Source organism: Hyperolius riggenbachi, chromosome 7 (genome assembly GCF_040937935.1).
Source record: "Hyperolius riggenbachi isolate aHypRig1 chromosome 7, aHypRig1.pri, whole genome shotgun sequence".
Classification (NCBI taxonomy): Eukaryota; Metazoa; Chordata; class Amphibia; order Anura; family Hyperoliidae; genus Hyperolius; species Hyperolius riggenbachi.
In genome coordinates this window covers 267,495,696-267,519,120 of record NC_090652.1, presented here as the reverse complement: position 1 = coordinate 267,519,120, position 23,425 = coordinate 267,495,696, and the positions used below count along the sequence as shown (strand labels likewise).

Here is a 23,425-nt window from a genome sequence, read left to right as displayed (position 1 = left end):
GCGAGTTTTTCTGGCTAACTTCCTGCTTCATCTGCTATTGGCATGGTATATCTGGTTTTCAGTAATTTCACAGCTCACTAGAAGGCAGGTTTGTGCATTGAATCTAATGGTCCAATAATGCATTTAAATCGATTTCCAATAGATTTCATTCTGAAATCTATCGGAAATCTGTTCCTAGTGTGTGGCGTACATCAGATAGATTCCTGTCAGATTGGACTTGACAGGCATCTGCCAGAAATCTATCTGATGGTCGAATCTGCTGCAAATCTATAAGTGTATGGCCACCTTTACATGTTAGTTTATGCTGTCATGAAGGCTTGCTTGCCACTGTTTCTACATTGACCGTGGAGATCCTGCAAGGCATTACTGTCAATCCTATTCACGGTCTTCTGATAAACTGAGGTAATACCACCACTCCACTTCTATCTACAGTAGAGTCTCATTTATCCGACACCAACGGGTATTGGCCGATGCCAGATAAGTGTGTATTCTGGTTGCTTGTGACTCAATGTTAAAAATAGGCCCAGCTAATACAGTACAATTCTATAAACATACCATGAGCTCTGTATTAAATGTTAAAATTCAGTAATTGAAAGTATATTAACCTTGAGGGAGCCATGGAGCACAGCCTACAAAAAGCCTAAGAAGGTGACTTTCACCACTGTGAGAACTGTCGGCGATGTTTGCTGGTTGGTTGAGAATGCTGGTTAGCTTAGTTTAAATAATTGGAACTCTCTGCCTGGCTTAGGTTTTCTGGATCACGTTGGTTTTCCACCCTTGGAGAAATTAAAGAACACTTGAAATGAGAGGGATATGGAGGCTGCCATCTTTGTTTTCTTCAGTTGCCTGGTGTCCTGCTGATCTTTCATGGATTAGGTCTGATTCATAATAGGACCTCCAGGAGAGGAGCAGGTATTCACAATGTATTTCAGAGACATGCTGTCAAACACATCTTTGCTGAGGGATCGGCATCTGAGGGGGTGGTTACTATACATGTGTCCATGTGCTGCTATATGCTTTATCTAAACCCCTGTTCCACATTTGTTTTTTTAAATAATCACTCCCAACCTCATCTACTCCAATATTAATGTAAGACTGTTGTCAGCCCCAGGAGCCCTCTCACTCCACTGTCTTAGTGACCCTCTGAGGAACTTTGGCTTTAACGCACTGTCCGTAGGCAGCCAACTCCAACAACACCTAAGCCACAATTAAGAAAACCCCACACAGATTTGACATTGTGCTCCCACCAGTGCATCATACCTATAGCCAAGCCCCTGTGAATCTATATACTGGAGAGGTAAATGGCTGAAACAGCCACACTCGCTACAATCATGAAAGGAGGGTGTGAATGGGCTTCAACTGTACACTGCCATGCCCATTCATAACCACGTGGGATCCTAGGAGCCGAGGAGGGCACCATGATCTGCAATTACAACTCTGACATTGTACAAAGTAACCACATTCTTTGCATCACTTTTCCCATATACTGTATCTCATTAATTTGTTTTAGCTGTGCTTCTTTCCCACTGCTGCTTTTATAAAAAGGCATAGAAACACATGCGTTTTTTAAGTGTTATGAATTGCATTTAAATGCTTAATAGAAAGTTAAAACGCATTCAAACCCTTTAAAAACACATTTCTAAATGCTTTACAAATGCATGAATGCATTTCTATGCGTTTTTATAAACGCAGCAGTGGGCTCAGTTCCTGAATGGCTGCGCACATCGCTGGTTTTTTAGGACAGCACATACTATATACCACAGTGTTCTCCCCAGGCTCTTTTAGCCGGGTGCTCCACCCGGCTAGTTTTGATGAGCACCCGGCTGATATCAGCTCACCACCTCCTATTCTGTAAGCATAATTGCTCACAGAAGCACCAGCCCTGTATTCTCTCATCTCGCCCCACCCGGCTACTTTTTCATGCCACCCGGCTACTATTTCATGCCACCCGGCTGGAAAAAATTTCTGGGGAGAACACTGTTACTTGTGTATACTGTATTGTATACTATATATATATATATATATATATATATATATATATATATATAAAGATTAAAGACACTTTAGTGCTTAAATGGTGATCATCTCTAAACCAAGGTGAAATGCAGTAGCCAGTACCCAGATTCAGGGATATATATCCATCTCCTGGAAGCTGCAAACAACTGGCAGTGATCGTACAGGCAAGTGTATTCATCATACATTTACAGTTCCTACTGTAAAACCATCTTTGTTTATGTGCACTTCCAGTGTGCCCCTTGTTACACGTATGGTTTAATTAATGGCTCTTACTTTTATGCAGGGGCAGGGAAAGGTGCACTGGGAAGCATCACAGTTCTCACTACAATTACTCACCATAAACAAGATTAGAACGGAGAAGAAAGAAGCTGGTGCTCTCCCAGCAATACTGTGGGCTTGCTAGGCTGCTCAAGGTTGTTAGGGAGAAGTGCAACATCCCTGGGGATCTGCTACTATGGGGAGCTCCTCAACAGACCAAGCGCTCTGGTCTCTGCTGCACACAGAGCGGGAAAGCAGCTTCTTAACTACAATCCTGATGGTGATAATCTCAGTGTGTGTGTGTGTGTGTGTGTGTGTGTGTGTGTGTGTGTGTACACACACATACGTATACACACATACACATACATACATGAATATACACACACACTTATGTATACATACACGTATATTTATACACAAAACAATTTGATTCTGATTACGTTTTGTGAAGGCACTATTTTAAATCTTGGTTTAGCAGACTTGACTGCATCAACCATTAAGTCAATTTAAAAGGGGGTTTTATTTATTTATTTATTTTTGATCAAGGGTGCCAAAATAAGTTTCTGGGTTAGAATATGAAGGAAGCATTTAATCCAAAAATTAATCCATTTATTTTAATGTTTATGTTAATTGCCAACACAAATTACAAAAAATTACTTAAATCTTTACATCAGTGTGATGCCTTTGCAAGATATTGTTTTACTTCTTTCAAAATAATAATAATAATAAAAAAGAAGAAGATGATGATAGCTATGCACAACGAAAAAAATCATAAGCATTTTCTCACACACATACACATGCTCAAAATAATGGTCATAAAATCCCCCTTTTAATGCTTTCGTTTGACACAAAATATTAACTGAAACTATAAATAGAAACATTTTTATTTATTACTTCCGAGGTGTATTTATAGAAAAAAAAAAAAGTTACAGTTTTATACAACCTATCTGGAATATAATACAGCATATTCTTAAATATATCTCTACATTAAAATGCATCAATAGAATACGCAAAGACACAAAAACATATTTTGAACAATGTATTGGTATTTTTCATTCCATCCGCTCTTAATTAACACATTTTATTAATTTCCTATCACGTATTGATAATAAAGCAATACCTTTCAGGCAGTCGGATACAGAATATCTACTGGATTCTAGTGCTAAAAAATAGTTGTTGGCTTGTTGCTCTGGGGTATTGACACTTATGTGCTGGGAATTTTTTTTTTTTCATGTAATAAACAGGGGAAAAGAGCATTTTGTATTTTAGTATAAAAGTGTTTTTAGCTTAAGGAAATAACCCAAATGTTGTCAACAGAATAAAACAGATAAATATATAATTCATGCTGCCAATATATTATTATTTTACAATGGACATTGTACACATAGAAAAATTAGCATAATGCGGGGTTAACCTGTTCAAGACTCCTGTTTTGTGGGTTATTTATAGGGGAGGAGGCTCCATTCCAATACACGCCCGAACTTCAAGTTTGTATTTCTGCTGAATAAAAACACAGTTTGAACACAATGTCCTTATCATGACTTTTCAAGACATGAAAAAAAAAAAATATTAAAAGTGTGAATCTAGATGCCTAAGAAAGTCTCCCTCAGCTGTCGTAGATGGAGGGAAAACGGCTTGGCAAAATTCACATATGCCCGCGCCATTCCATTCCTCACCACATACATCTAATGAGTCGCTGTCTTCATGTGAAGATGGCTGCCAAATGGTCTACAAAGAGAAAATAAAACATTTAGGTTTGATTTTGCAATTTTACGTTTTGTGATTGTGCTTGGCTGTATTTATTAGTTTGTGTTTTTTATTAGCTTCCGATACTCTCATGCAGTAGACTACCATTATGCTTAATGGAAACAATGACGACTTCTCCAGCTTTGTGCTCTGATGGAGGACCCAATTTTGGCTATCTACTATAATTCCTGAGTTCAGTGTGAGGAAAAAGGTTCATTCCCTCACCATATTAGTAAGCAACCACTCCAAGTGAGCAACCACTCCCAGGGCCGTTTTAAGCAACAATGGGGCCCCAGGGCAAAAATAACCTGCCCCCCCCCCCCCCCCAACAGATACCCCGGAACACAAATCAGCATTAAGGGACATTTTTTGCAGCTGGTATAGTCAGGGTGTGAAGCCCCATTCGGTCGGAGCTCCACATTCTGGCTACCCCAGCCTGCATGGGGGACAAGGGGTTAAAAAGTTTCAGGAGGGGGGACCCCACATAATTAAAAAAAAAAAAGAAAAAACTCCCGCACTCTAAACATAAAATTTTTGGGGGGAAAATAGGAAAAAATGCCAGGGATCTTCATACAGCCATATTGCGGCTGTATAGCGATCCCTAGCCAAAGCGCTGCGGCTACGTATAGGCCCCCTGGAAACCCAGTCAGGAAATGTATTGCTCTTTTGATGCATGTAAAATTACACTACTGTTGGGTTTGTTACTAAAAGTGTCATTTACCGCATTTAAAAGTATACTTTTTTCCTTCGAAACTTTAAAATCGATTTTCTCAAAAACTTTTTTGAAAAATTGTTTTTTCCTCTTATTTCCAATAATCTCCTTAACATATCCTGCAAATTTAGGGTTTCTAGCTTTTAAGTTGGATTTGCTATTAACCATTAAAGTCGGCGGGTTTTTAAATGTGTATTTTTTTTCCCTTTGAAACTTTAAAATCCGTTTTCTCAAAAACTATAAGGTCGATTTGAAATTTTTTTTCCTCTTGTAACCACTGGGGGCCCCTACAAGTTCTGGGGCAATTGCCCCCTTTGCCTCTATGGTAGCGCCGGCCCTGACCACTCCAAGTGTTTATAAAGTGATCAGGGTGCCCAGGCTCCAATCAAATAGCCTATGAATAAATGTAATTGTAGTCATTGGATCCAGGATTAATCTCTGACTCAATCTACTTCCATAGTACTGAATGACAAGGGGAGGTGGACACATAATAGCCTTATAACACGTCCCAAACCAAAAAGAGTGTGTGTGTGTGTGTGTCCTTGGAATTATTTGCATTTCAGTGAACATCCCAATCATATCACCGCCCCACACTTTGGTCTTCAACTGCGCATAAATAATTAGCAAGTGGTAGGAGATTTATTTTTCCTTTTTAAACCAGTTACTAGTTGGTTTATGCCATTTTTCCTTTTTTTTGTAAGCATATAAAAACCTGGTATCCCTCCCTCGTGCCCCCCCCCCCTAAATTGGCCTTACAATACGATCCATACACTACACATGAAATACCTAGGCCTATGATAGGGATTACATTGTGAGCCCATCAGAGGGACAGTTAAGTGACAAAGCCATTCTCTTTACAGCGCTGTGCTAGACCGCAGCGCTGTATACATATATTTTACCTTTTTTGTTTGTTAAAATCAGCCTTCCTAGCTCTGATCGCTAGCTAGCAGGCTGTTCGTGGCGGCCCCCTGTGTTAACTGCAGGGAACATGCACTTGAGCGAGCGCTCATTCCCTGCAAATCTCCCCTCTCGCGAGATGACGCCTATTGACTTTACTGAGACCTGAGAGAGCCACACTCCCGTCGCCGATCGGCCTTAGGCGGTCGGGTGGTGGTTAAAGCTAACCCAAGGCGGACTTTTTTTTTTCTTTTAAAAATATGCTACCTGATCGGGGGGGGGGGGGGGGCTAGCCGGATCAGGTAGCGTCAATTACCACCGCCCCTACATCCTGCAAAAAATGTGCGGATTTTCAGAAAAAAAACAAACAAATATGGCTGTGACCTCTGGGGTCACGATGTTGCAAATCTGTGCTCTGTGTGTCAACACAGAGCGGGGAGTGGCGTGGGAGAGGCGGAGCTGCTCAATCACAGCTGGGGAAGGGTGGGCTAGAGTGGGTGTTTTGCAAGAGTGCCTCTCCTGCAAGGGAGGCCCATTCCCCCTTCTAGCTGCCGACAAGTTCTAGTTTCCCGTTACGTTGCAGAACCAACACAAGAATAATATATAATTATATATATATTCCATTAAGTGCAAAATAAATTCTGCATTCTATGTACTAAGAAAACCTGGCCCGAAGTCATAAAATTGCCAAGATAAAACACAAAGAATATCTTGGAGAGAAGCCACATAACAGAACGACCCCATAATCTTTCATCATTTTTTTTCTGGGTTTTTTTTATTATTTTTATATAGCAAATGTTTATCTCTGATGCATACGTGACACGTTAACCAGTTGTCCTTTAATTAGGCTGTTTTTGTTCACGTTTATAAAGTTAATCTCCGTAATGTTGCTATATTTTCAGTTAATTAATCCATCAGCAAAAACTTACATGAGAAATATAAATAAACTGATCGCAGCCAGATTTGCTAACGGTAACCTGAGAAAAGAAATGAGCAAAGCAACTTGTCGTAGATCTAGCTTGCTATTAGGCTCTCTAAATTATAAAAAGAAAAATTTAAGTGTAAGTGGAGGGTAAACATAGTATTTAACTTAAAGAGACTAACAAAAAAAAAAATAATCCCCTGGAAGGTACTCACCTCGGGAGGGGGAAACCTAAGGGTCCCAATGAGGCTTCCCCCATCCCTGTAGCTGCAGGCAATCCAGCGCTGGCTCCCCCGAAGCATCCTGGAATCCTCCCGACAAGAGCTGATTTATTTACCTTCCCTGGCTCCAGCAGGGGCGCTGTAGCGGCTCTCAGCATGGAGATAAGCAGAAATAGCCGATCTCCGTCGGGTCCACTCTACTACGCAGGCGTAGGAGATTTGCGGCTGCGCAGTAGAGCGGAACGTCAGCGATCAGCTATTTCCATCAAATCTCTGAGCGGAGAGCCGATACTGCGCCTGCACTGGAGCCGGAAAGGTAAATATTTACATCCCCGCTATTCGGAGGGGCACAGCAAGACCGCCGTGGGCCACAGGAGGATGGAGGAAGCCTCGATCGGATCCTGAGGCTTCCCCCACCTGAGGGGAGTACCCCCCAGGGGAACTTTTTTTAGTTACAGGTTTTCTTTAAGAGCTAGTCTGAACAATTAAGGATTGTGTTTTTGGAGCAAAGCATCTCAAAAGGTTGCCCATACTTCAGGCAATGTATGGGCAGATCGACCATGAGATGCATCTCTCTGATCGAATCTGATAGAGAGAGACCTATTGCCTGCCAATACACCACAAACCAATTTCAGGAAATGGCCTAGCGAGGACGTCTATGCCGCCTGCATGGCCGCCTACCATTGGTGCATTTACAGCTGTCCTCCGTTATATCCTAGTTACTGCAAGTGCCTGCAACACTTGCCACGTTAACCACTTAGTGTGTGTGACATGACATGGTACAGGCATGGCGACGGTGTGATGGTGGCAGATGCCAGGAGTTACACCAGCGGTACAAGAGAGAATTTACAGCACAAATGCATATAGGCGGGTGGGGGGCATTTTACGTTTGATGAGGCATTTTACCACCTCTATGCAGTATGAGAGCTTCCTTACAGAATCTGCTCATAGCAGTCAGTCTGTTGGCCCTCATACTACATGGAAGCGGTAAAATTGGACAGTGACTGAATGCTGAACTTTTGTCCGTTGAGACTCAATGAGACTCAATTCTGAGTCGTAAACAGTGCCCTTCCATTCCTCCCTCACTAAGCTCCTAGCAGCTCCCATTAGCCAAATGTTAAGATCTCCAGTCATGTGATTTTGGTGGGAGATTAGTGGACACTTGTCTAGTTATAGTTGGCCCGAAGGAGCAGCTTAGTGAGGGAGGAAGGGGTTGGCACAATTAACCCATTTGCGTTCCGTCGTTTTCACTTGAGAAATGTTCTCCTCCCATTCATTAGCCTATAACTTTATCACAATGAACTGATCTAGATCTTGTTTTTTCCGCCACCAATTAGGCTTTCTTTGGTGGGTACATTTTGCTAAGAGCCACTTTACTGTAAATGCATTTTAACAGGAAGAAAAAGAAAAAAACGGAAAAAATTGATCATTTCTCAGTTTTCAGCCATTATAGTTTTAAAATAATACATGCCTCCATAATTAACGCACGTATTGTATTTGCCCATATGTCCCGGTTATTACACCATTAAAATTATGTCCCTATCACAATGTATGGCGACAATATTTTATTTGGAAATAAAGGTGCATTTTTTCCGTTTTGCATCTATCACTATTTACAAGTTTAAAATAAAAAAAAATATAGAAATATTTCATCTTTACATTGATATTTAAAAAGTTTAGACCCTTAGGTAAATATTTACATGTCTTGTTTTTTTTATTGTAATGTTTTTTTTTTTTTTTATATTAAACATTTTATTTGGGTAGTTTTGGGAGAGTGGGAGGTAAACAGTAGTGTTATAATGTAAATGTGTGTTGATTTTCATTTTCTTTTTACTTTTAGTTGTAGTATTACTTTTTGGCCACAAGACATGAGTTTGTTTACATGGCGTCACTTTAAGTGTAACACACGCTTAGAGCGACGCATGGGGGAGGTAACAGCCAGAAAAGGCACAGCTTCCGAGAGAAGCTGTCGCTTTTTCAGCGGGGGAGAGGAATCAGTGATCGGGCACCATAGCCCTAATCACTGATTGCCTGGCTAACGAACCGCGGGCCGGGAGCCCGCGTGCACGCGCGCGGTCGGGCCGGGAGCGCGCATGGTTCCTGGACGTAGTTTCTACGTCCAGGAACCAAAATAGGTTAATAACTCAGGCCTGAGTCTCACTTCACTTATAGTTGGGCACAGTTTCACCTTAAGGATAACTTGGGAGGCATGTGCGGGCTGTCATATTTATTTCCTTTTGGCATTAGTAGTGTCTGAATCACACACCTGAAACAAGCATGTGGCTAATCCTGTCAGACTTGGGTCAGAGCACCCGATCTGCATGCTTGTTCGGGGACTGTGGCTGAAAATATTAGAGGCAGAGTGTAAGCAGGACAGGATCAGGATGATTTAAAATAGGGAAATAAATGCGTGAGCCTTCATATCGTTCTCATCTTGGGTTGCCTTTAAAGGACCGCTATCGGGAAAATCACTAAATTTAAAATAAATGTAAACACATACAAATAAGAAGAAGTATTTTTCTTCCATGGTAAAAGGAGCCTAAATTACTTTTCTCCTACATTGCTGTCACTTACAGTAGGCAGTAGAAATTTGACAGAAACGAGAGGTTTTGGATTAGCTCATTTTATCATGGGGGATTCTCAGGGTTTTGTTTAGTTTCAAAAGCACTTAGTGACTTGGCAGTATAGTGGTCCTTTAACCTCCTGGGTGATAATCCCGAGCTTAGCTCGGGGTAAGCCGCCGCGGAGAATTTCTCAGGCCCTAGTGGGCCGATTTGCATTTTTTTCCTTTTTGTTACACACAGCTAGCACTTTGCTAGCTGCGTGTACATGCTGATCGCCTCCGCTCCTCGCCGATTCGCCGCTACCCGCCGCGTTAGAGCCCCCCCGAGACCCCATGCGCAGCCTGGCCATTCACCGCCAGGCAGCGCTAAGGGGTGGATCGGGACTCCCTCCGACGCCATGACGTGGATGACGTCATCCCGATCGTCGCCATGGCGACAGGGAAGCCAAACAGGAAATCCCGTTCTGAACGGGATTTCCTGTTTGCTCTGTTCGCCGGAGGCGATCGGAAGGGGTGGGGGGATGCCGCTGCACAGTGGCTATCATGTAGCTTGTGCTAGGCTAGCTACATGATAAAAGAAAAAATTAAAAAAGTGCTACCGCACCGCCTGGCGATATTATTTTATCGCCCAGGAGGTTAAGGTACTTGATAAGATTACTTGCAGATATCAGGACCGGGACAAGGTTCTCCAACACTAGAAGAGGAGATTCCAAATTGTCCTCACCCCCCCCCCCCCCTCGCAAAGTGCATCTACCCCAGTATAGGCAGCAAACATTCCCCCAGTATTTGCTGGCCAGAAGTGCAACCCCCACCGTTCTTCAAGAGTTAGTGAGCACCGCGGATGAGGATTAAAGGCAGCAACCACTCACCGACTCTGAGATCCAGGTGCTGGAGGTTCTGACTGCCTTATCTGTTGTGCCACTGCTCTGTATTTCCTGCTTCTCTGACTGGGCACTAGAGCCCAAACTGAGAAGCAGGTAGTAAAGAGCAGCGACACTACAGAGAAGACAGACATGACCTCCGATGCCGGGCACTAGGAGGAGCGGTGTATGCGCTTCCTGTCCCCCACTGCACTCCGTAACACTGCGGGTGGAAGTGTGTATGTGTGTGTGGGCTGAAGTGCATATGCTGTCAATACCACATAGTGGAAGGAGGGGAGGGAAGGGGCTTGAGGAAAGGGAGGGAGGAAGATGTCAGGCCCCCTCTCCACGCCCTCACAGCCCTGCGCCCAGAGGCTGAAGCCTAACTAGCCTCTGCCTTGGCCCGTCCCTGGCAGATATTAATGACAATTTCAACTACACGGGTTAAATTACGACTTGGATAAGTGTCTGTTATTTCAGTTTTCAGACGTGAGAAGATGAAATAATAAAATCTGCAATGTTGAAATGATTCGAAGCCTTTTTCCCAAAAGGTGCCTCTAATCATGTAACAGTTGATAATCATTTTCACCACTGCTACACTAAGCATCACAGCTCACCACAGTTGCTACGCATCTCCACAATCACTTACAGCCACAGAAGCTGCTGCGCTGCTCAGTTCTATAAACAGCCATGTTTCGTAACAGTGCTTGCTTTCATAGATGGGAAGGGGCCAGCCATATGGACCATATGGGATCTCTGGAGCATACTCGAGATGTCCGTGTTAATATGTCAACCTCCGGCGTAGAGGAAAAGTTGTGTACAGCAGTCTGCATTGGATGTCAGGACAGACGGATTATAGCATACTGAGATTGGGGAAGGGAATTACTTGGCAGTACGTGAATGTGATGACTTATGTGTCGAAACATTCCGTAGACCTCAATTATGTGCCGGAAGGACGACAATGTGTGTCGCTCCCAATTGTGCTCTCAGTTGTCAACAAACTTCTATGTTTTAGCTGACCTTCCTGCTCTAGCAAAAAAAAAAAAAAAAACACACACAAAAAAAAAACAAAAAACAACCTGTTCCTTTCCCATCATGCCTGGTGCATTGCAGGGCCATGTTTGTGAACTGTGTTCGCGGACATGGCTCTGGCAGGGAAACGCTTTCAGAGGACTGGTCAGCAATAGGAATTTGTGACATTCTCAATCCCCTTTCTGAAAATGGATGTGTGAAGATACCTGTGAACATGATATTTTGAAATGACTAATATTTTGGCAAACTGTCTGCTGCATAAAAGGCAGAAACCCGATTTGCCTGGAGTCTCCACAGCTGAGCTGACGTCTGTGAAACCATGATAGATCAGGTGACTTTCCTCAACTGCAGACTTGTTCCAGATGACAGTTAGCCTTGCAGCCAAGCAACTTCTAAAAAGGTCAGGTGTGCAGTAAACCTGAGGCAAACCTATCCCCCCAAAAAAACAAACAAACAAACAAAGATAGATACTTACCTAGGATCTTCCAGAGGCCTCCCTGCGCAGAAGCATGGAGCCACCTGCACAGCCGTACTTGTGCAGGAGCAGTACAGCCACACGAGTGCATGAAGAGGAGTGCGGTCATGATCACATTTCCGACCAGCTTTTGTTGGAAATGTCCTTAAAGTGAACCTCCAGACTAAAAATCGACTCAGCAGCACTGAAAAGGCCTGGTGTTTCTTTAACAGTTTCACAGCATCAGAACTTTGTTTCTCTTATACAAGCCTCATTTTTAGCTGCACAGAAGAAAACTGCCCAGGCATTTTTCCCCTGATGCTGTGCAAAGCATGATGGGCTTTCTGATGGTGTTCTCGTTCTGCTGTTTTGGTGCAATTTTTTTTTCTTTACATTTTGAATTTGACATTTGAAGCCTAGCGCATGCAGCTGGCGAGGGGTTATCAGGACACAGGACAGTTGGAACTGTGTCTCATGCTCCCTGTCACCTCCTTTCAACCAAAAAGATGGCTGCCCCATGACAAAGATGGCAGCCCCCATGAATCACAAACATTTGCCTGTTCTTTTAAAACAGGGTGGGTAAAAAATGATATTACCTATCTATTCTAATTAACATAACTAATGTAACTTAATGACAGTATGTTTGTTTAGGCTGAAGTTCCATAAGTGGCAACACTGGGGGCCAGGATGATATGTGAAGCCTCTGTACGATCCGGAGGCTTCCCTCTTCTTAGGCAAGTATCTCTTTTTTTAATTTTATTTTTCCTCAGGTAACTTTAAAGGGTACCTGAAGTGACATGAGATACACGTGTGTGCAAATCCTACTGGGAACTGGTCTGTGTTACAATTTTTTCTTTTTTTCCTCACTATAAAAATAAGGAATTCAGTTTATCTGTAGCGCTCCTCTCACTGATGACCAATTACAGCTGATAAACCTTTTGCGTAGCAAGGGGACACTTCTGAGGGAAGGGAACATATAGTTCAACAGTTCAAAATGTGTCTGTGTGAGAGCCGGAAAACTTTACAAAGACTGTTATTCACCTGAGAAAGCAAAAACTAAACTTACATTTTAACTTTTAGGTACAAAATAAGACTATGGAATTACAGGAAAGTCTTATTTAGGATTTGGACTATAGATACAATGGTACAGTATATTGAATCAATCTTTCACTTCAGGTGTTACTGGCCTTAAATGTGCTTTGATCAGTAATGCAATATTTTTGATTTTACGCCCATTTGAAGATATGGATATGTCTCCCTAGTGTGTACTGCATAACCTGCTAATCAGTGCTAATACTGATAGAAAACCAATGACAGTGTGTACTGATTCTCGTTTGAAAAAAAAAAAAAATTATGCTTCTAAAATGTTCCCCACTTCTCCCCTTTCCCCTCCTTGGTTAAAAATTGTTCCCATCCACGGTGTTTCAGAATGCTCAGAGAGCCTTAAAGGACAACTGAAGCAAGAAGGATATGGAGATTGCCATATTTATCTCCTTTTAAGCAATATTAGTTGCCTGGCCAGCCCTGCTGATCCTCTGCATCTAATACTTTTAGCCCTAGACCCTGAACAAGCATGCAGCAGATCAGGTCTTTCTGACATTATTGTCAGATGCATATTTGTTTCTGTTGTTACTCAGACACTACTGCAGCCAAATAGATCAGCAGGGCTGCCACGCAACTGGTATTGTTTAAAAGGAAATAAATAGGGCAGCCTCCATATTCTTCTCACTACAGTTGTCCTTTAAATGTTATGTCCTGCTTTGTCCCTTCATCATGATGTTCTAATATGTCAATGTTTGCAGAGAAAGGAATAAGTCCCAAGATAAAGGTTGAAAAAACAAAATCCACTATATATTCCCTTCTTTTTCTTTGGTTTCATATGTTTTTCTCAGCTTAGACGCTATCGGTTTTGTATGTTCTCCCCATGTTTTTTGTGAGTTTCCCCTGGACACTCCAATTTCCTTCCACACCCCAAAAAACATACTAGTTACCCTCCAAACTTGGCCTTACACTATAATAATGACAAACATGACTGCTATACATTTACGGATTATGTAAAAGCTGAATATTCTCCTCACGACCCAGGATGATGGATCCCAGCGACATCCAATGGCGATGAGCGTTCCAAGAGCCACCTTCCTGCGCACATGTACACGCGATGGCATGCCGCGGGCATAAACGAGACTTCAAATAGTTGCAGTACTTTGTAGTCGGGGATCTCAAAGCTCCAATCCGCTATGACAGTCATTATCGCCGCACGTCACTAAGTGTCATTCGCGCCTGTACCCATGTCGTGGAAACGATCGCTCGTTGCTCAAAAATCCCCCCAAAAACACCGGTTGTCGGAAAAATCACACGGTGGGTACGGACCTTTAAACTACATATTGAGTCATGTAATTAAGCATATTTGATATATCAGTCTTGTTAGATTTCTGCAACTGTCTTTAATAAAACCAAATTTAACCGATTAAAAAAAAATCAAAAAAAAATCTTGTTTCGCAAATTATTCTTAGGCTTACAAGTCAAAGTCATCTAAAGACCCCTTCTCCCCCCTGAACCCTGGTGAGAAAGGCAATTATCTAACCTTCTGCCCTGTGCCTTTTGACAGCTCAACACCAATTCACTTGCATTTTTTATCTTTTTTATTTTCTTCCTCCTGCTTACTTTCCTTGCAATCACATACCAGCTGTTTCTTGTGTTCTGGTATGGGAGGAAAAGAGGCAATGTAGCCTGACACCTAGAGGATGAATAATGTACAACAGGGAAGAGAACACATTTATTCCATCAAAAATAAAATTTCAAAATGCGGACAACTAAGTGTGGTAACAAACAGGCAGTGCATTAAGCTATTTACTTTTCTATATATGGTTTAGGAGGGGGAGAAAAAAAAAAGAAGTATTTAAAGGAAACCTGAATCGAAAATAAACGTAGGAGATAATGGATTGAATGTGTAGAACAACTAATAGAACATAAGTAGCAAAGAAAAAAAAAGTCTCAGTGTTTTCCAGTGCAGGAAGGTGCAAGGTTAAAAAACTTCAGTTATCTATGCAAAAGACCTTCTCTGAGTGGGTTAAATGCAGTCCTATTTTCTGAAACACTTACACAGCCAAGAAACAGAGAGATTGAGATAACGTTTTACTGCAGGAAAGTTCACAGGGTCATTATTGCTGCTTTGTTTTATAGCTTAAAGCAAAGCCAGATAAAAAAAAAAAAAAAAAAAAAAAAATCACCACCTCCTCTGGTCTGGGGCATACTGCGTATGCGCAGCCAGGCCGCATTCTGCACCTGCGCAGTACTACTGTGCAGGCGCAGACCGTTACCCTAGATGGGAGCGCGCTTGGCTGGATTGTGCCTGCGCAGACTGGCCCTGATTGAACAGCTTATTGGGGCCAGTTGCGCACAATCCGGGCGGCGACTGAGGACGAAGAGGAAGCAATCAGGCCAGAGGGGGTTGGAGGAAGCCCCAGGTATGTAAACATTTTTATTTGGCCCCATCTCAGGTACACTTTAAAAGACAGTGCGTGGTTTTAAAACTCCAAATGTGACAGTATGATACAATGAAAAAGATATTTAACTGAAAAAAAAAATATGAGACTTTTCTTTGCTACTAATGTTCTATTCCTTATCCGCACGACACATACAATTCATTAGATCATAAGGTTTTTTTTTCGCTTGAGCCTTGATTTAACCTTTTCGGGACCACGTGCATTAGATTCTACGCCGCACTTGTGGCTGTTCTAGCCTGATGCAGCGTAGGATCTACGCCGGCCCGCAATTTCCGCTCCCGACGCGATCGTGCGCACCCGGAGGAGGAGATTAAGCTGTCATATGACAGCAGACATCTCCCTCGAGTGATCAGCAGCCATCGCGTATGGCTGCTGATCACATGATCACTACGATCGCCGTCCGATCGTAGTGATCAGTTTGACAGCTGCGGCGGCAGGGGGGAAAAAGAAGAGGATCCACTTACCTCCCTGCCGTTCCCGCAACGATCGGCACCCCCCTCCGCTCTGGCCGGCATCTCCGCTTCGTCTGACGTCAGCGCCGGGTCCCGGCTTGATGACGTCATCAAGCCGCAACCCGGAACTGATCGTCAGACAGAACGGAGATGCCGGCCGGAGAAGAGGGTCCCGTGCGGCTCATCTCTGGAGCCTGGAAGGTGAGTGAAGGCTGCTGGCAGAAGGGGGAGGCACAGGCCACCATGGGGGGGTGCACCAATCTAGCCAGCCACAGACGGGATCCGGCCGCCTGACCCCCCCAAACGTGCGCACCCCTCTCCCGCGCAAAGTGCCTGGTCCTTAAGGGGGGGGGGGGGGGGGTAGGCGGCCGGTCCCAAAAAGGTTAAGGAAAGCTATATGTATGCAGATTTAAATTGTTAGCTTACATAAGTGTCCTAAAACAGAGCCCTGGCCATTATTATTACGGTTTATCTTCTGTAGGCGATTTACAGATCCATAGTCATGTCATTTAGAGGAGCTCACAATGTAATTTCTATCATAGTCGTAGTCCTATGTTCCTATAAGGCGAATTGACACTAGATCCGAATATACACATTTTCTTGCACATTCAAATTCACATGTCAATGAAAGTGTACCGTAGAACAATTTTCGTGCACGTAAAAAAATAAATAAATAATAATAAAAAATCTTAATACTGTAGCATGTTTTTTTGCACATACTGCATGCATTCTTCATGCAGAGAATAAATGAGCACAAAAAAAATAATAATAATGTGCAACATCCTTTCTGATATGTTGGCAATAGATTTGGTTAGCTGGATCACCACTGTTCATTTACTCACCCCATTGGCTCTATCATGACTGTCATCCCTCAGCCACCTCCACAGCTACAGAAAGCTTGCTAGCCTCTAGGCTTGCAATACGTCTGTACAGACCTCAGCCCCAAACGGTTATGCAAGGGATCAAGTCCCTGATCCACAGTAATTGTATGTTTGTTCAGACCTTAAAATCTCCTTTAACACTCATCAACGCTGTGCAGAGGTTATCAACTATCCAGTATAGATCAGTAGGAGTACAAGACAGTGATGAGTCATTCTTGTAAAGTAGACAATATGAAAGACATGCTTCTATATAAAAGACTCTGGAGGCTGCAGAAAGATATACGGGAAGCCATCAGACCAGTGAGCTACTATAAGCTTGTGAATATGTCCTGCATGCTAGATTTAAGATATTTCAAAGTAAACCTAGCCTTTAAAGGACACCTGAAGTGAGAGGTATATGGAGGCTGCCATATTTAGTTGCCTGGCTGTCCTGCTGATCTTTAATGCATTAGTAGTATCTGAACCACTCACCTGAAAGAAGCATGCAGCTAATCTCGTCAGATTTTTGTGAGAGACATCTGATATGCATGCTTGTTCACTGTCGATGACTAAAAGTTTTAGAGGCATAAGAACAGCAGGACAACCAGGCAACTGATATTGTTCAAAAGGAGATAAATATGGCAGGCTCCATATCCCTGTCACTTCAGGTGTGCTTTAAGTCAAAGAGCAGGAATGGATGATAGTGAGAGAATCTAATATGTAAATCTAAATGTGTACTGTTTAAAGCCAACATAATCTTGGATTCCTATAAAGGCCTAATAAGGATAAAGTACTACATCATCTGCCACCTTAGGGCTGGTTCAGACATACGACTGGTGGTATCTGTCATAGATTAAAGCCAGGATCGAACATTCCCTGCATTGAGATGAATGGTAGCGTTCATCTTAATGTATTTATCGACGATTGTGCGATTGTCGTGGTCGATTGGAATGCCTGAGGTGCTGGGTGTAGCATCCCTCAGCAGTTTGCGTTTGGAGGTTCCATGTCCCCTGTAGGCCTCAAAACGTGATGGAGTGATGGGAACCAATACCAAATGCTACAAATACAGAGGTGCCCAAAGTTCATTGATACTCGTTGGCAGTCACTCCTCTACTGCTTGAAGAAGTAAAACGAATCGTAACAAGGTGGAGTGCTCTCCAATAAAGTGTGTTCTATTCTGAAACAGACCCGTGTCATCTGTTGGGAGGTAAGTCCACTACTGCTTCCCACTTTTAAACAGTTTTTAGTGTATTTTCATCTTTTTTTGGTGCCTCTGTTGATCCTACTTTCAGTCTAGTGGTTGTCCACCCTTGGTTGAGGAGTGTTACTCCTATTTCTAACTACTGCATAGAGCTACTTCTTAACCTGAGTAGGGTCGGATGTATTCTCCCCACCTGCAGTTACAGTGGTGGTCTGTCTGGTAACCCACACTTGAGTATTAGTCCATTCATTTATGTGCAATTTTTACCACAACATACTCTTAAATACTACATTAGAGTGGGCTCTCAGTTGTTCCTCTATACCCCCACCCCTCCATAACCCCACCCCTCTGTGGTTGTTCCTCCATACCCCCACCCCTGTTTTGCTCAGTTGCAGAAAATAATTTAGCATCAGTTGAGCATGCTGTATGCAGAAACCCATCTGAACCAGCCTTAATATTCTACAAGGCTACTACACCCAGAACATTGATCATTTTTTAAATATACTGATATACATAGATTCTGACTTAAGGTTCAGATAAAAAAAGATAACTAAAAGTATGGAGACTAAAGAAGAGAAAAATAAATTATTACCTGCTGAGGTCCTCGGACTGTAGTCCTCGTCACTTCTATGGAGTTATCCATGTCTGGATTCCCAAAGGCATTGTCGCTTCTCCCAACTGGACATTTAGCTCCTAAGAAGAGACTGCTGTCCTCAACTCCTGCCACAAAGTTGTCCCTATAGTTAGATCCTGGTTCACCAAGCTTGACATTGTCCATAGGACACACAGTTCTCGGTGAGCGTGGCGAGTGTGGGGGGCTTTTCAATACTACGCTGAACTTCCTCAGGTTGGTGGGATTTGCCCTGTAAAGTTTGGCATCACTTATGTTCTGCTCCAAAGGTGGCGGGAGAATGGGCAGCTTTTCTGTAGAGCTTTCCAGAAATTCAGAGACATCATTGCTTGGTGGGAACTTGACGCTAAGGTTTGAGAGAGATTCTACGGAGATGCTGACATCGTCTTCTGGTGTCAAGCCTCGTGCCATGATGGGTGCAAAGCGGGATCTGGTCACTTTCACATTTGGTTTTGCCAGGACCTGGGCCTCCTCGTTTTTTTCATCTGTGCACTGGACAGGCATCGAGAACTGCAGCTGAGGCTCTGCATGAAATCAAGCATGGTCTATAATTATTTTTTTTACTAATGACACAGACCCAGTTGCTCTACATTCCCTCTTGGAACACCGCAGTTGTACAGATTTTATTCTTAGAGCAAGAGAAGGTGTGACAAAGTTTATTTAAAAAGGAACTAAAAATAAAACTGAAATTTAAATTCTTTTCCTCTGAAGGTTAGTTCCTTCAAAAAAGGATATCATTGTATTGTTCCAGACATCAATGAGGTAAATCCCCTATACTATTGAGAAACCAGTTATCGTAAATTCTACCCCGTCCACCAAGAGTTTTTATAAAACCTCCAGAGGACTTATTGCCATTATCACAGGCCAGGATATATCCAATAAAAAAGAAGCTGCTTTTAACTGGATTTTTTATTTTCCTATTATGGAGGATATTTCACTAACTGGAACTGAGGAAGAAACTTGGCTTAAAGCAGATCAGAGATGAAAAACTAACTATAGCAAGTAACTTGTCTATATATCTTATCTAAAGTTTAGATGGTTTACACAGTAAATCTAGCTGCATACAGCTTTAACAGTATATGATTATTTATTCCTGTGATACAATGAGAGCAGCCATATTCTGCTTGTTATCATTACACAGGCAAGCTGATCTGCATCTCCACCCCTCAGCCAGTGAAAACTCCACTTCCCCTCTCCGCCCCCTAGCTTCTGAAATCTCATGCATGCTTCAGCAAAAGCCTTTTCCTCCCCAGACTGAGCTCCCATGAGCACTTGCAGCATGGGACTCAGAATGCCTAGGCATTGGAAAAGCTGGGGGTGTAGATACATTGATTTACATGCAATCGGGTAATAAATAATAATAAGGCAGCAAAAGTTTGTCTCAGTTCCACTTTAGGGTGGCCATACACATCAACATGTTCTTATTCGATTTCTTTCAGATTCAATTCATCTGCTGGAAATAGAGATTCTCCAAAATGTCAGATCAATGGATTTTTGATCCATTTCAAACATACATCGATTGATAGAATCAATTGGACAACATGGAAAGTTTAAAACAATCGAGGCGCAGGAGCATTGGCAGTTCTGGCCTTGTTTATATCATTTTTAACATAAAACCTTACATTTAAAGAGAATCTGAAGTGAAAGTAAGAAAAATAAAACAGACTAGCCGACCTGCGGCATAGCATACGCCGAGCTGGAGGGGGTAGCGGGTGGGAAGGGGTAATTGGGCTCAGCGGCGGGGAGGGGGTCGAACCCCCCCTCCCTCACCTGGGTCCCCCATCTGCGCTCCCCCTCTAGCTCAAGTTCAGCAGCAGCTGCTGCTATTAGTAAGAGGCAGCGGGCGGGGATGACTCACCTCTTCCGCGTTCCAGCATGCGCTCCACTTTCGTCGCTTCCGCAATGCCGCCCACTGTATTGTATCTGGACGGCATTGCAGGAAGTGACGACAGTTGAACGCACGCTGGAACGCGAAAGAGGCGAGTCATCCCCACCCACTGCCTCTTACTAATAGCGGCGGCTGCTGCTGAACTTAAGCTAGAGGGGAAGCGCAGATGGGGGACCCAGGTGAGGGAGGGGGTGGTCCGACCCCCCTCCCCGCCGCTGTGCCCAATACCCCCTTCAGCTCGGCGGCAACTGTAGGACCGCCTCTGGGGGCAGGGCACTACTTCTTGCTTGGCCCGGCCCCTTCTTGCTTGGCCCGGCCCTAGGGGCAGGGCGCTACTTCTTCTTGCTTGAAGGTTGAGGCACTTACTCATATATATATATATATATATATATATATATATATATATATATATATATATATATATATATATATATATATATATATATATATATATATATATATATATATATATATATATATATATATATATGTGTATATATATATATATATATATATATATATGTGTATATATATATATATATGTGTATATATATATATATATATATATATATATATATGTGTATATATATATATATATGTGTATATATATATATATATATATATATGTGTATATATATATATATATATATATATATATATATGTATATATATATATATATATATATATATATATATATATATATATATATATATATATATATATATATATATATATATATATATATATACACATACATACATACATACATACATACATACATACACTTTCCAGAGGAAAGGCTCTGGGTCCTAATGAGCCTTCTCATTCCTCTCACGGTCCCCATGTTCCAGCACCTGCTCCCCCGTTCAAATTTCCTGCTGTGGGAGGCTTCAGAAGTCTTTGGGAGCCCGAGTGCCCCCAAAGACAGGCGGCTAGGTAGTGCGCATGCATGCAAAAGCATGCTCGCGCATGTACAGCATGGAACGGCCAGTCTTCAAGAGCACTCAGGCTAACGAAGACTTTTGAAGCCTAGCCCAGCGGCAGAAAGCAGTCTCTGACCCATCGCTCACGGAGACTGCTAACGGGGGAGCCTGCGGTGGAACGTGGGGACCGTAAGAGGATCGAGAAGGCTCTATAGGACCCAGAGCCTTCCCTCACCTTAGATAAGCATGTTTTTTTTGTTCCAGTTTCACTTCAGTCTCTCTTTAAAGGGAACCTGAAGTGAGAGGGATATGAACGCATCCATATTTATTTCCTTTTCAACAATACCAGTTGCCTGGCTGTCCTGCTGATATCTTTGGCTGCAGTAGTGTCTGAATCACATACCGTAAACAAGCATGTAGTTAATGCAGTCACACTTCAGCCACATCACCTGATCTGCATTCTTGTTTAGGGTCTGTGGCTAAAAATATTAGAGGCAGAGGATCAGCAGGACAGCCAGGCAATTTGCATAGTTTAACGGGAGTCTGAAGGGAAAATAAAAAACAAATACTCAACTAAGAAGAGTGAAGGCTCTGGGTCCTATACAGCCTTCCCACTCTTCACATTTCCCTTCAGGCTCCTCCTGTTAGCAATCTACCACCATTCGGTTGTAGACAGCTCTCTTCCAGGTTGGGCAGGCTTTGGCAATCTTAGGAAGCACTCGGGCTTCTGAAGATGGGCCGCTCCGCACTGCGCACACACAAGTTCCCTCTCCCGCACACAGTACAGAGCTGCCTGTCTTTGGGAGTCCAAGTGCTTCGGAAGACTGCTGAAGTCTTCCGCGGCGGGAGATTCCAATGGAGGAACCTGCGGGGTCAGAGTCAGAAGGACAACGGGAAGGCTCTATAGGACCCAGAGCCTTCCCTCTCCTCAGGTATCTATTTTTCATTTACGCTTCAGACTTGCTTTAAAGAGAACCTGTAACAAGAAAAAAAAAAGTCCCCTGCGGGATACTCCCCTCAGTAGGGGGAAGCCTCAGGGTCCCAATGAGGTTTCCCCCTCCGCTGTAGCTGCAGGCAATCCAGCGCTGGCTCCCCCGAAGTGTCCGGCAATCCGGGCTCGACAAGCCTGACAAGGCTAATATATTTACCTTCCCTGGCTCCAGCCGGAGCTGCCGTTGAGGCACTCAGCACGGAGATAGGCCGAAATAGCCGATTTCTGTCGGGTCCGCTCTACTATGGAGACTTGCACCTGCGCAACAGAGCAGCCCGACCGCGATCGGCTAATTCCGCCTATGTCTGAGCAGAGAGCCGATACTGCTCCTGCGACAGTAAGGTAAATATTTACATCCCTGCCATTCCAGGAGCTTTTTTGCCGCCGCCGTGGGACACCAGAGGACGGGGGAAGCCTCGATCGGATCCAGAGGCTCTCCCCACCCGAAGGTGAATACCCCCCGGGGAACTTTTTCTCATTACAGGTTTTCTTTAAAAAGAAAAATATGTCACCCTCCATATTTCTCTCAATTCAGGTGTGCTTCAAAAACAGTATCTCAGTTCATACAATTATGTGGGAAAAAATCAGTATCTTCCACTGCAGCCGTGCCCTGGCAGAGAGACGGCAGGGTTAGTTACATGGGGAGATGTGAAATTATGCATTTCATTCACTGTGAAATATTGAGCACTTTACCAGGCACAATTGCTATCTTCGCGAGAAACGTATTCACGTAGCCTCTTTGTTCCTTCGTTAACTTGCAAATCCGTCTGAATTCTTCCTTTATATCAGAGAAAAGCCGTTCAACACTTTGCCTGTGTGGAGGACATTTCATTGAAAATCTTTTGGAGGCGGCAAAGAAAACAGACACATCTGTGACTTTCAGATTTCATTCGACTTGCAACAGATGAGCATTTGTGCTGTAGACACAGATCATTTCATACAAGCAGCTAGCTACCCAAATCTTCTGCACTGGTAAGTGTATCTGTAGTGACATGATATGATGAGATAAACATATGTAGAGATAGTACCAGTTCTACTAAAGGTGCGTACACCAAACCACCTTGGGTGACATCACCGGGCTCAGCTGTACAGACTTGAGTCAGCTGTATAGCTGACGATGTGCTGTATTGCTGTGCTGGGAGGGGGCAGAACAACGATGGAGCGACACATGCATGATGTCACATGGTGGGTGGAGTGAGTAATTAAGTTGGCCGTCACTGGGGGTGGGTCGAGCCGCCAAGCGAATCACTTGCATGTTGCATCCGCCTCTGTACACACATCTGATTATCTG

The 23,425-nt window shown here is 43.2% G+C and overlaps 1 protein-coding gene across 3 annotated transcripts in view; it reads right to left on the bottom strand.

The window, feature by feature from the left end:
• Positions 1-3,192: 3,192 nt before the first annotated feature.
• Positions 3,193-23,425, bottom strand: part of TANK (TRAF family member associated NFKB activator) — a 118,015-nt gene continuing 97,782 nt past the window's right edge. For 2 of the 3 annotated variants that reach the window (XM_068245652.1, XM_068245654.1), the window contains exons 8-10: positions 22,828-22,973; positions 18,293-18,855; positions 3,193-4,002 (exon numbers count right to left, since the gene is read on the bottom strand). In XM_068245652.1, coding sequence (XP_068101753.1) covers positions 3,844-4,002; positions 18,293-18,855; positions 22,828-22,973 — 868 coding nt within the window. In that variant the 3' untranslated portion in view covers positions 3,193-3,843. The remainder of the gene's footprint in view (positions 4,003-18,292; positions 18,856-22,827; positions 22,974-23,425) is intronic. The other variant, XM_068245655.1, reaches the window with a different exon arrangement.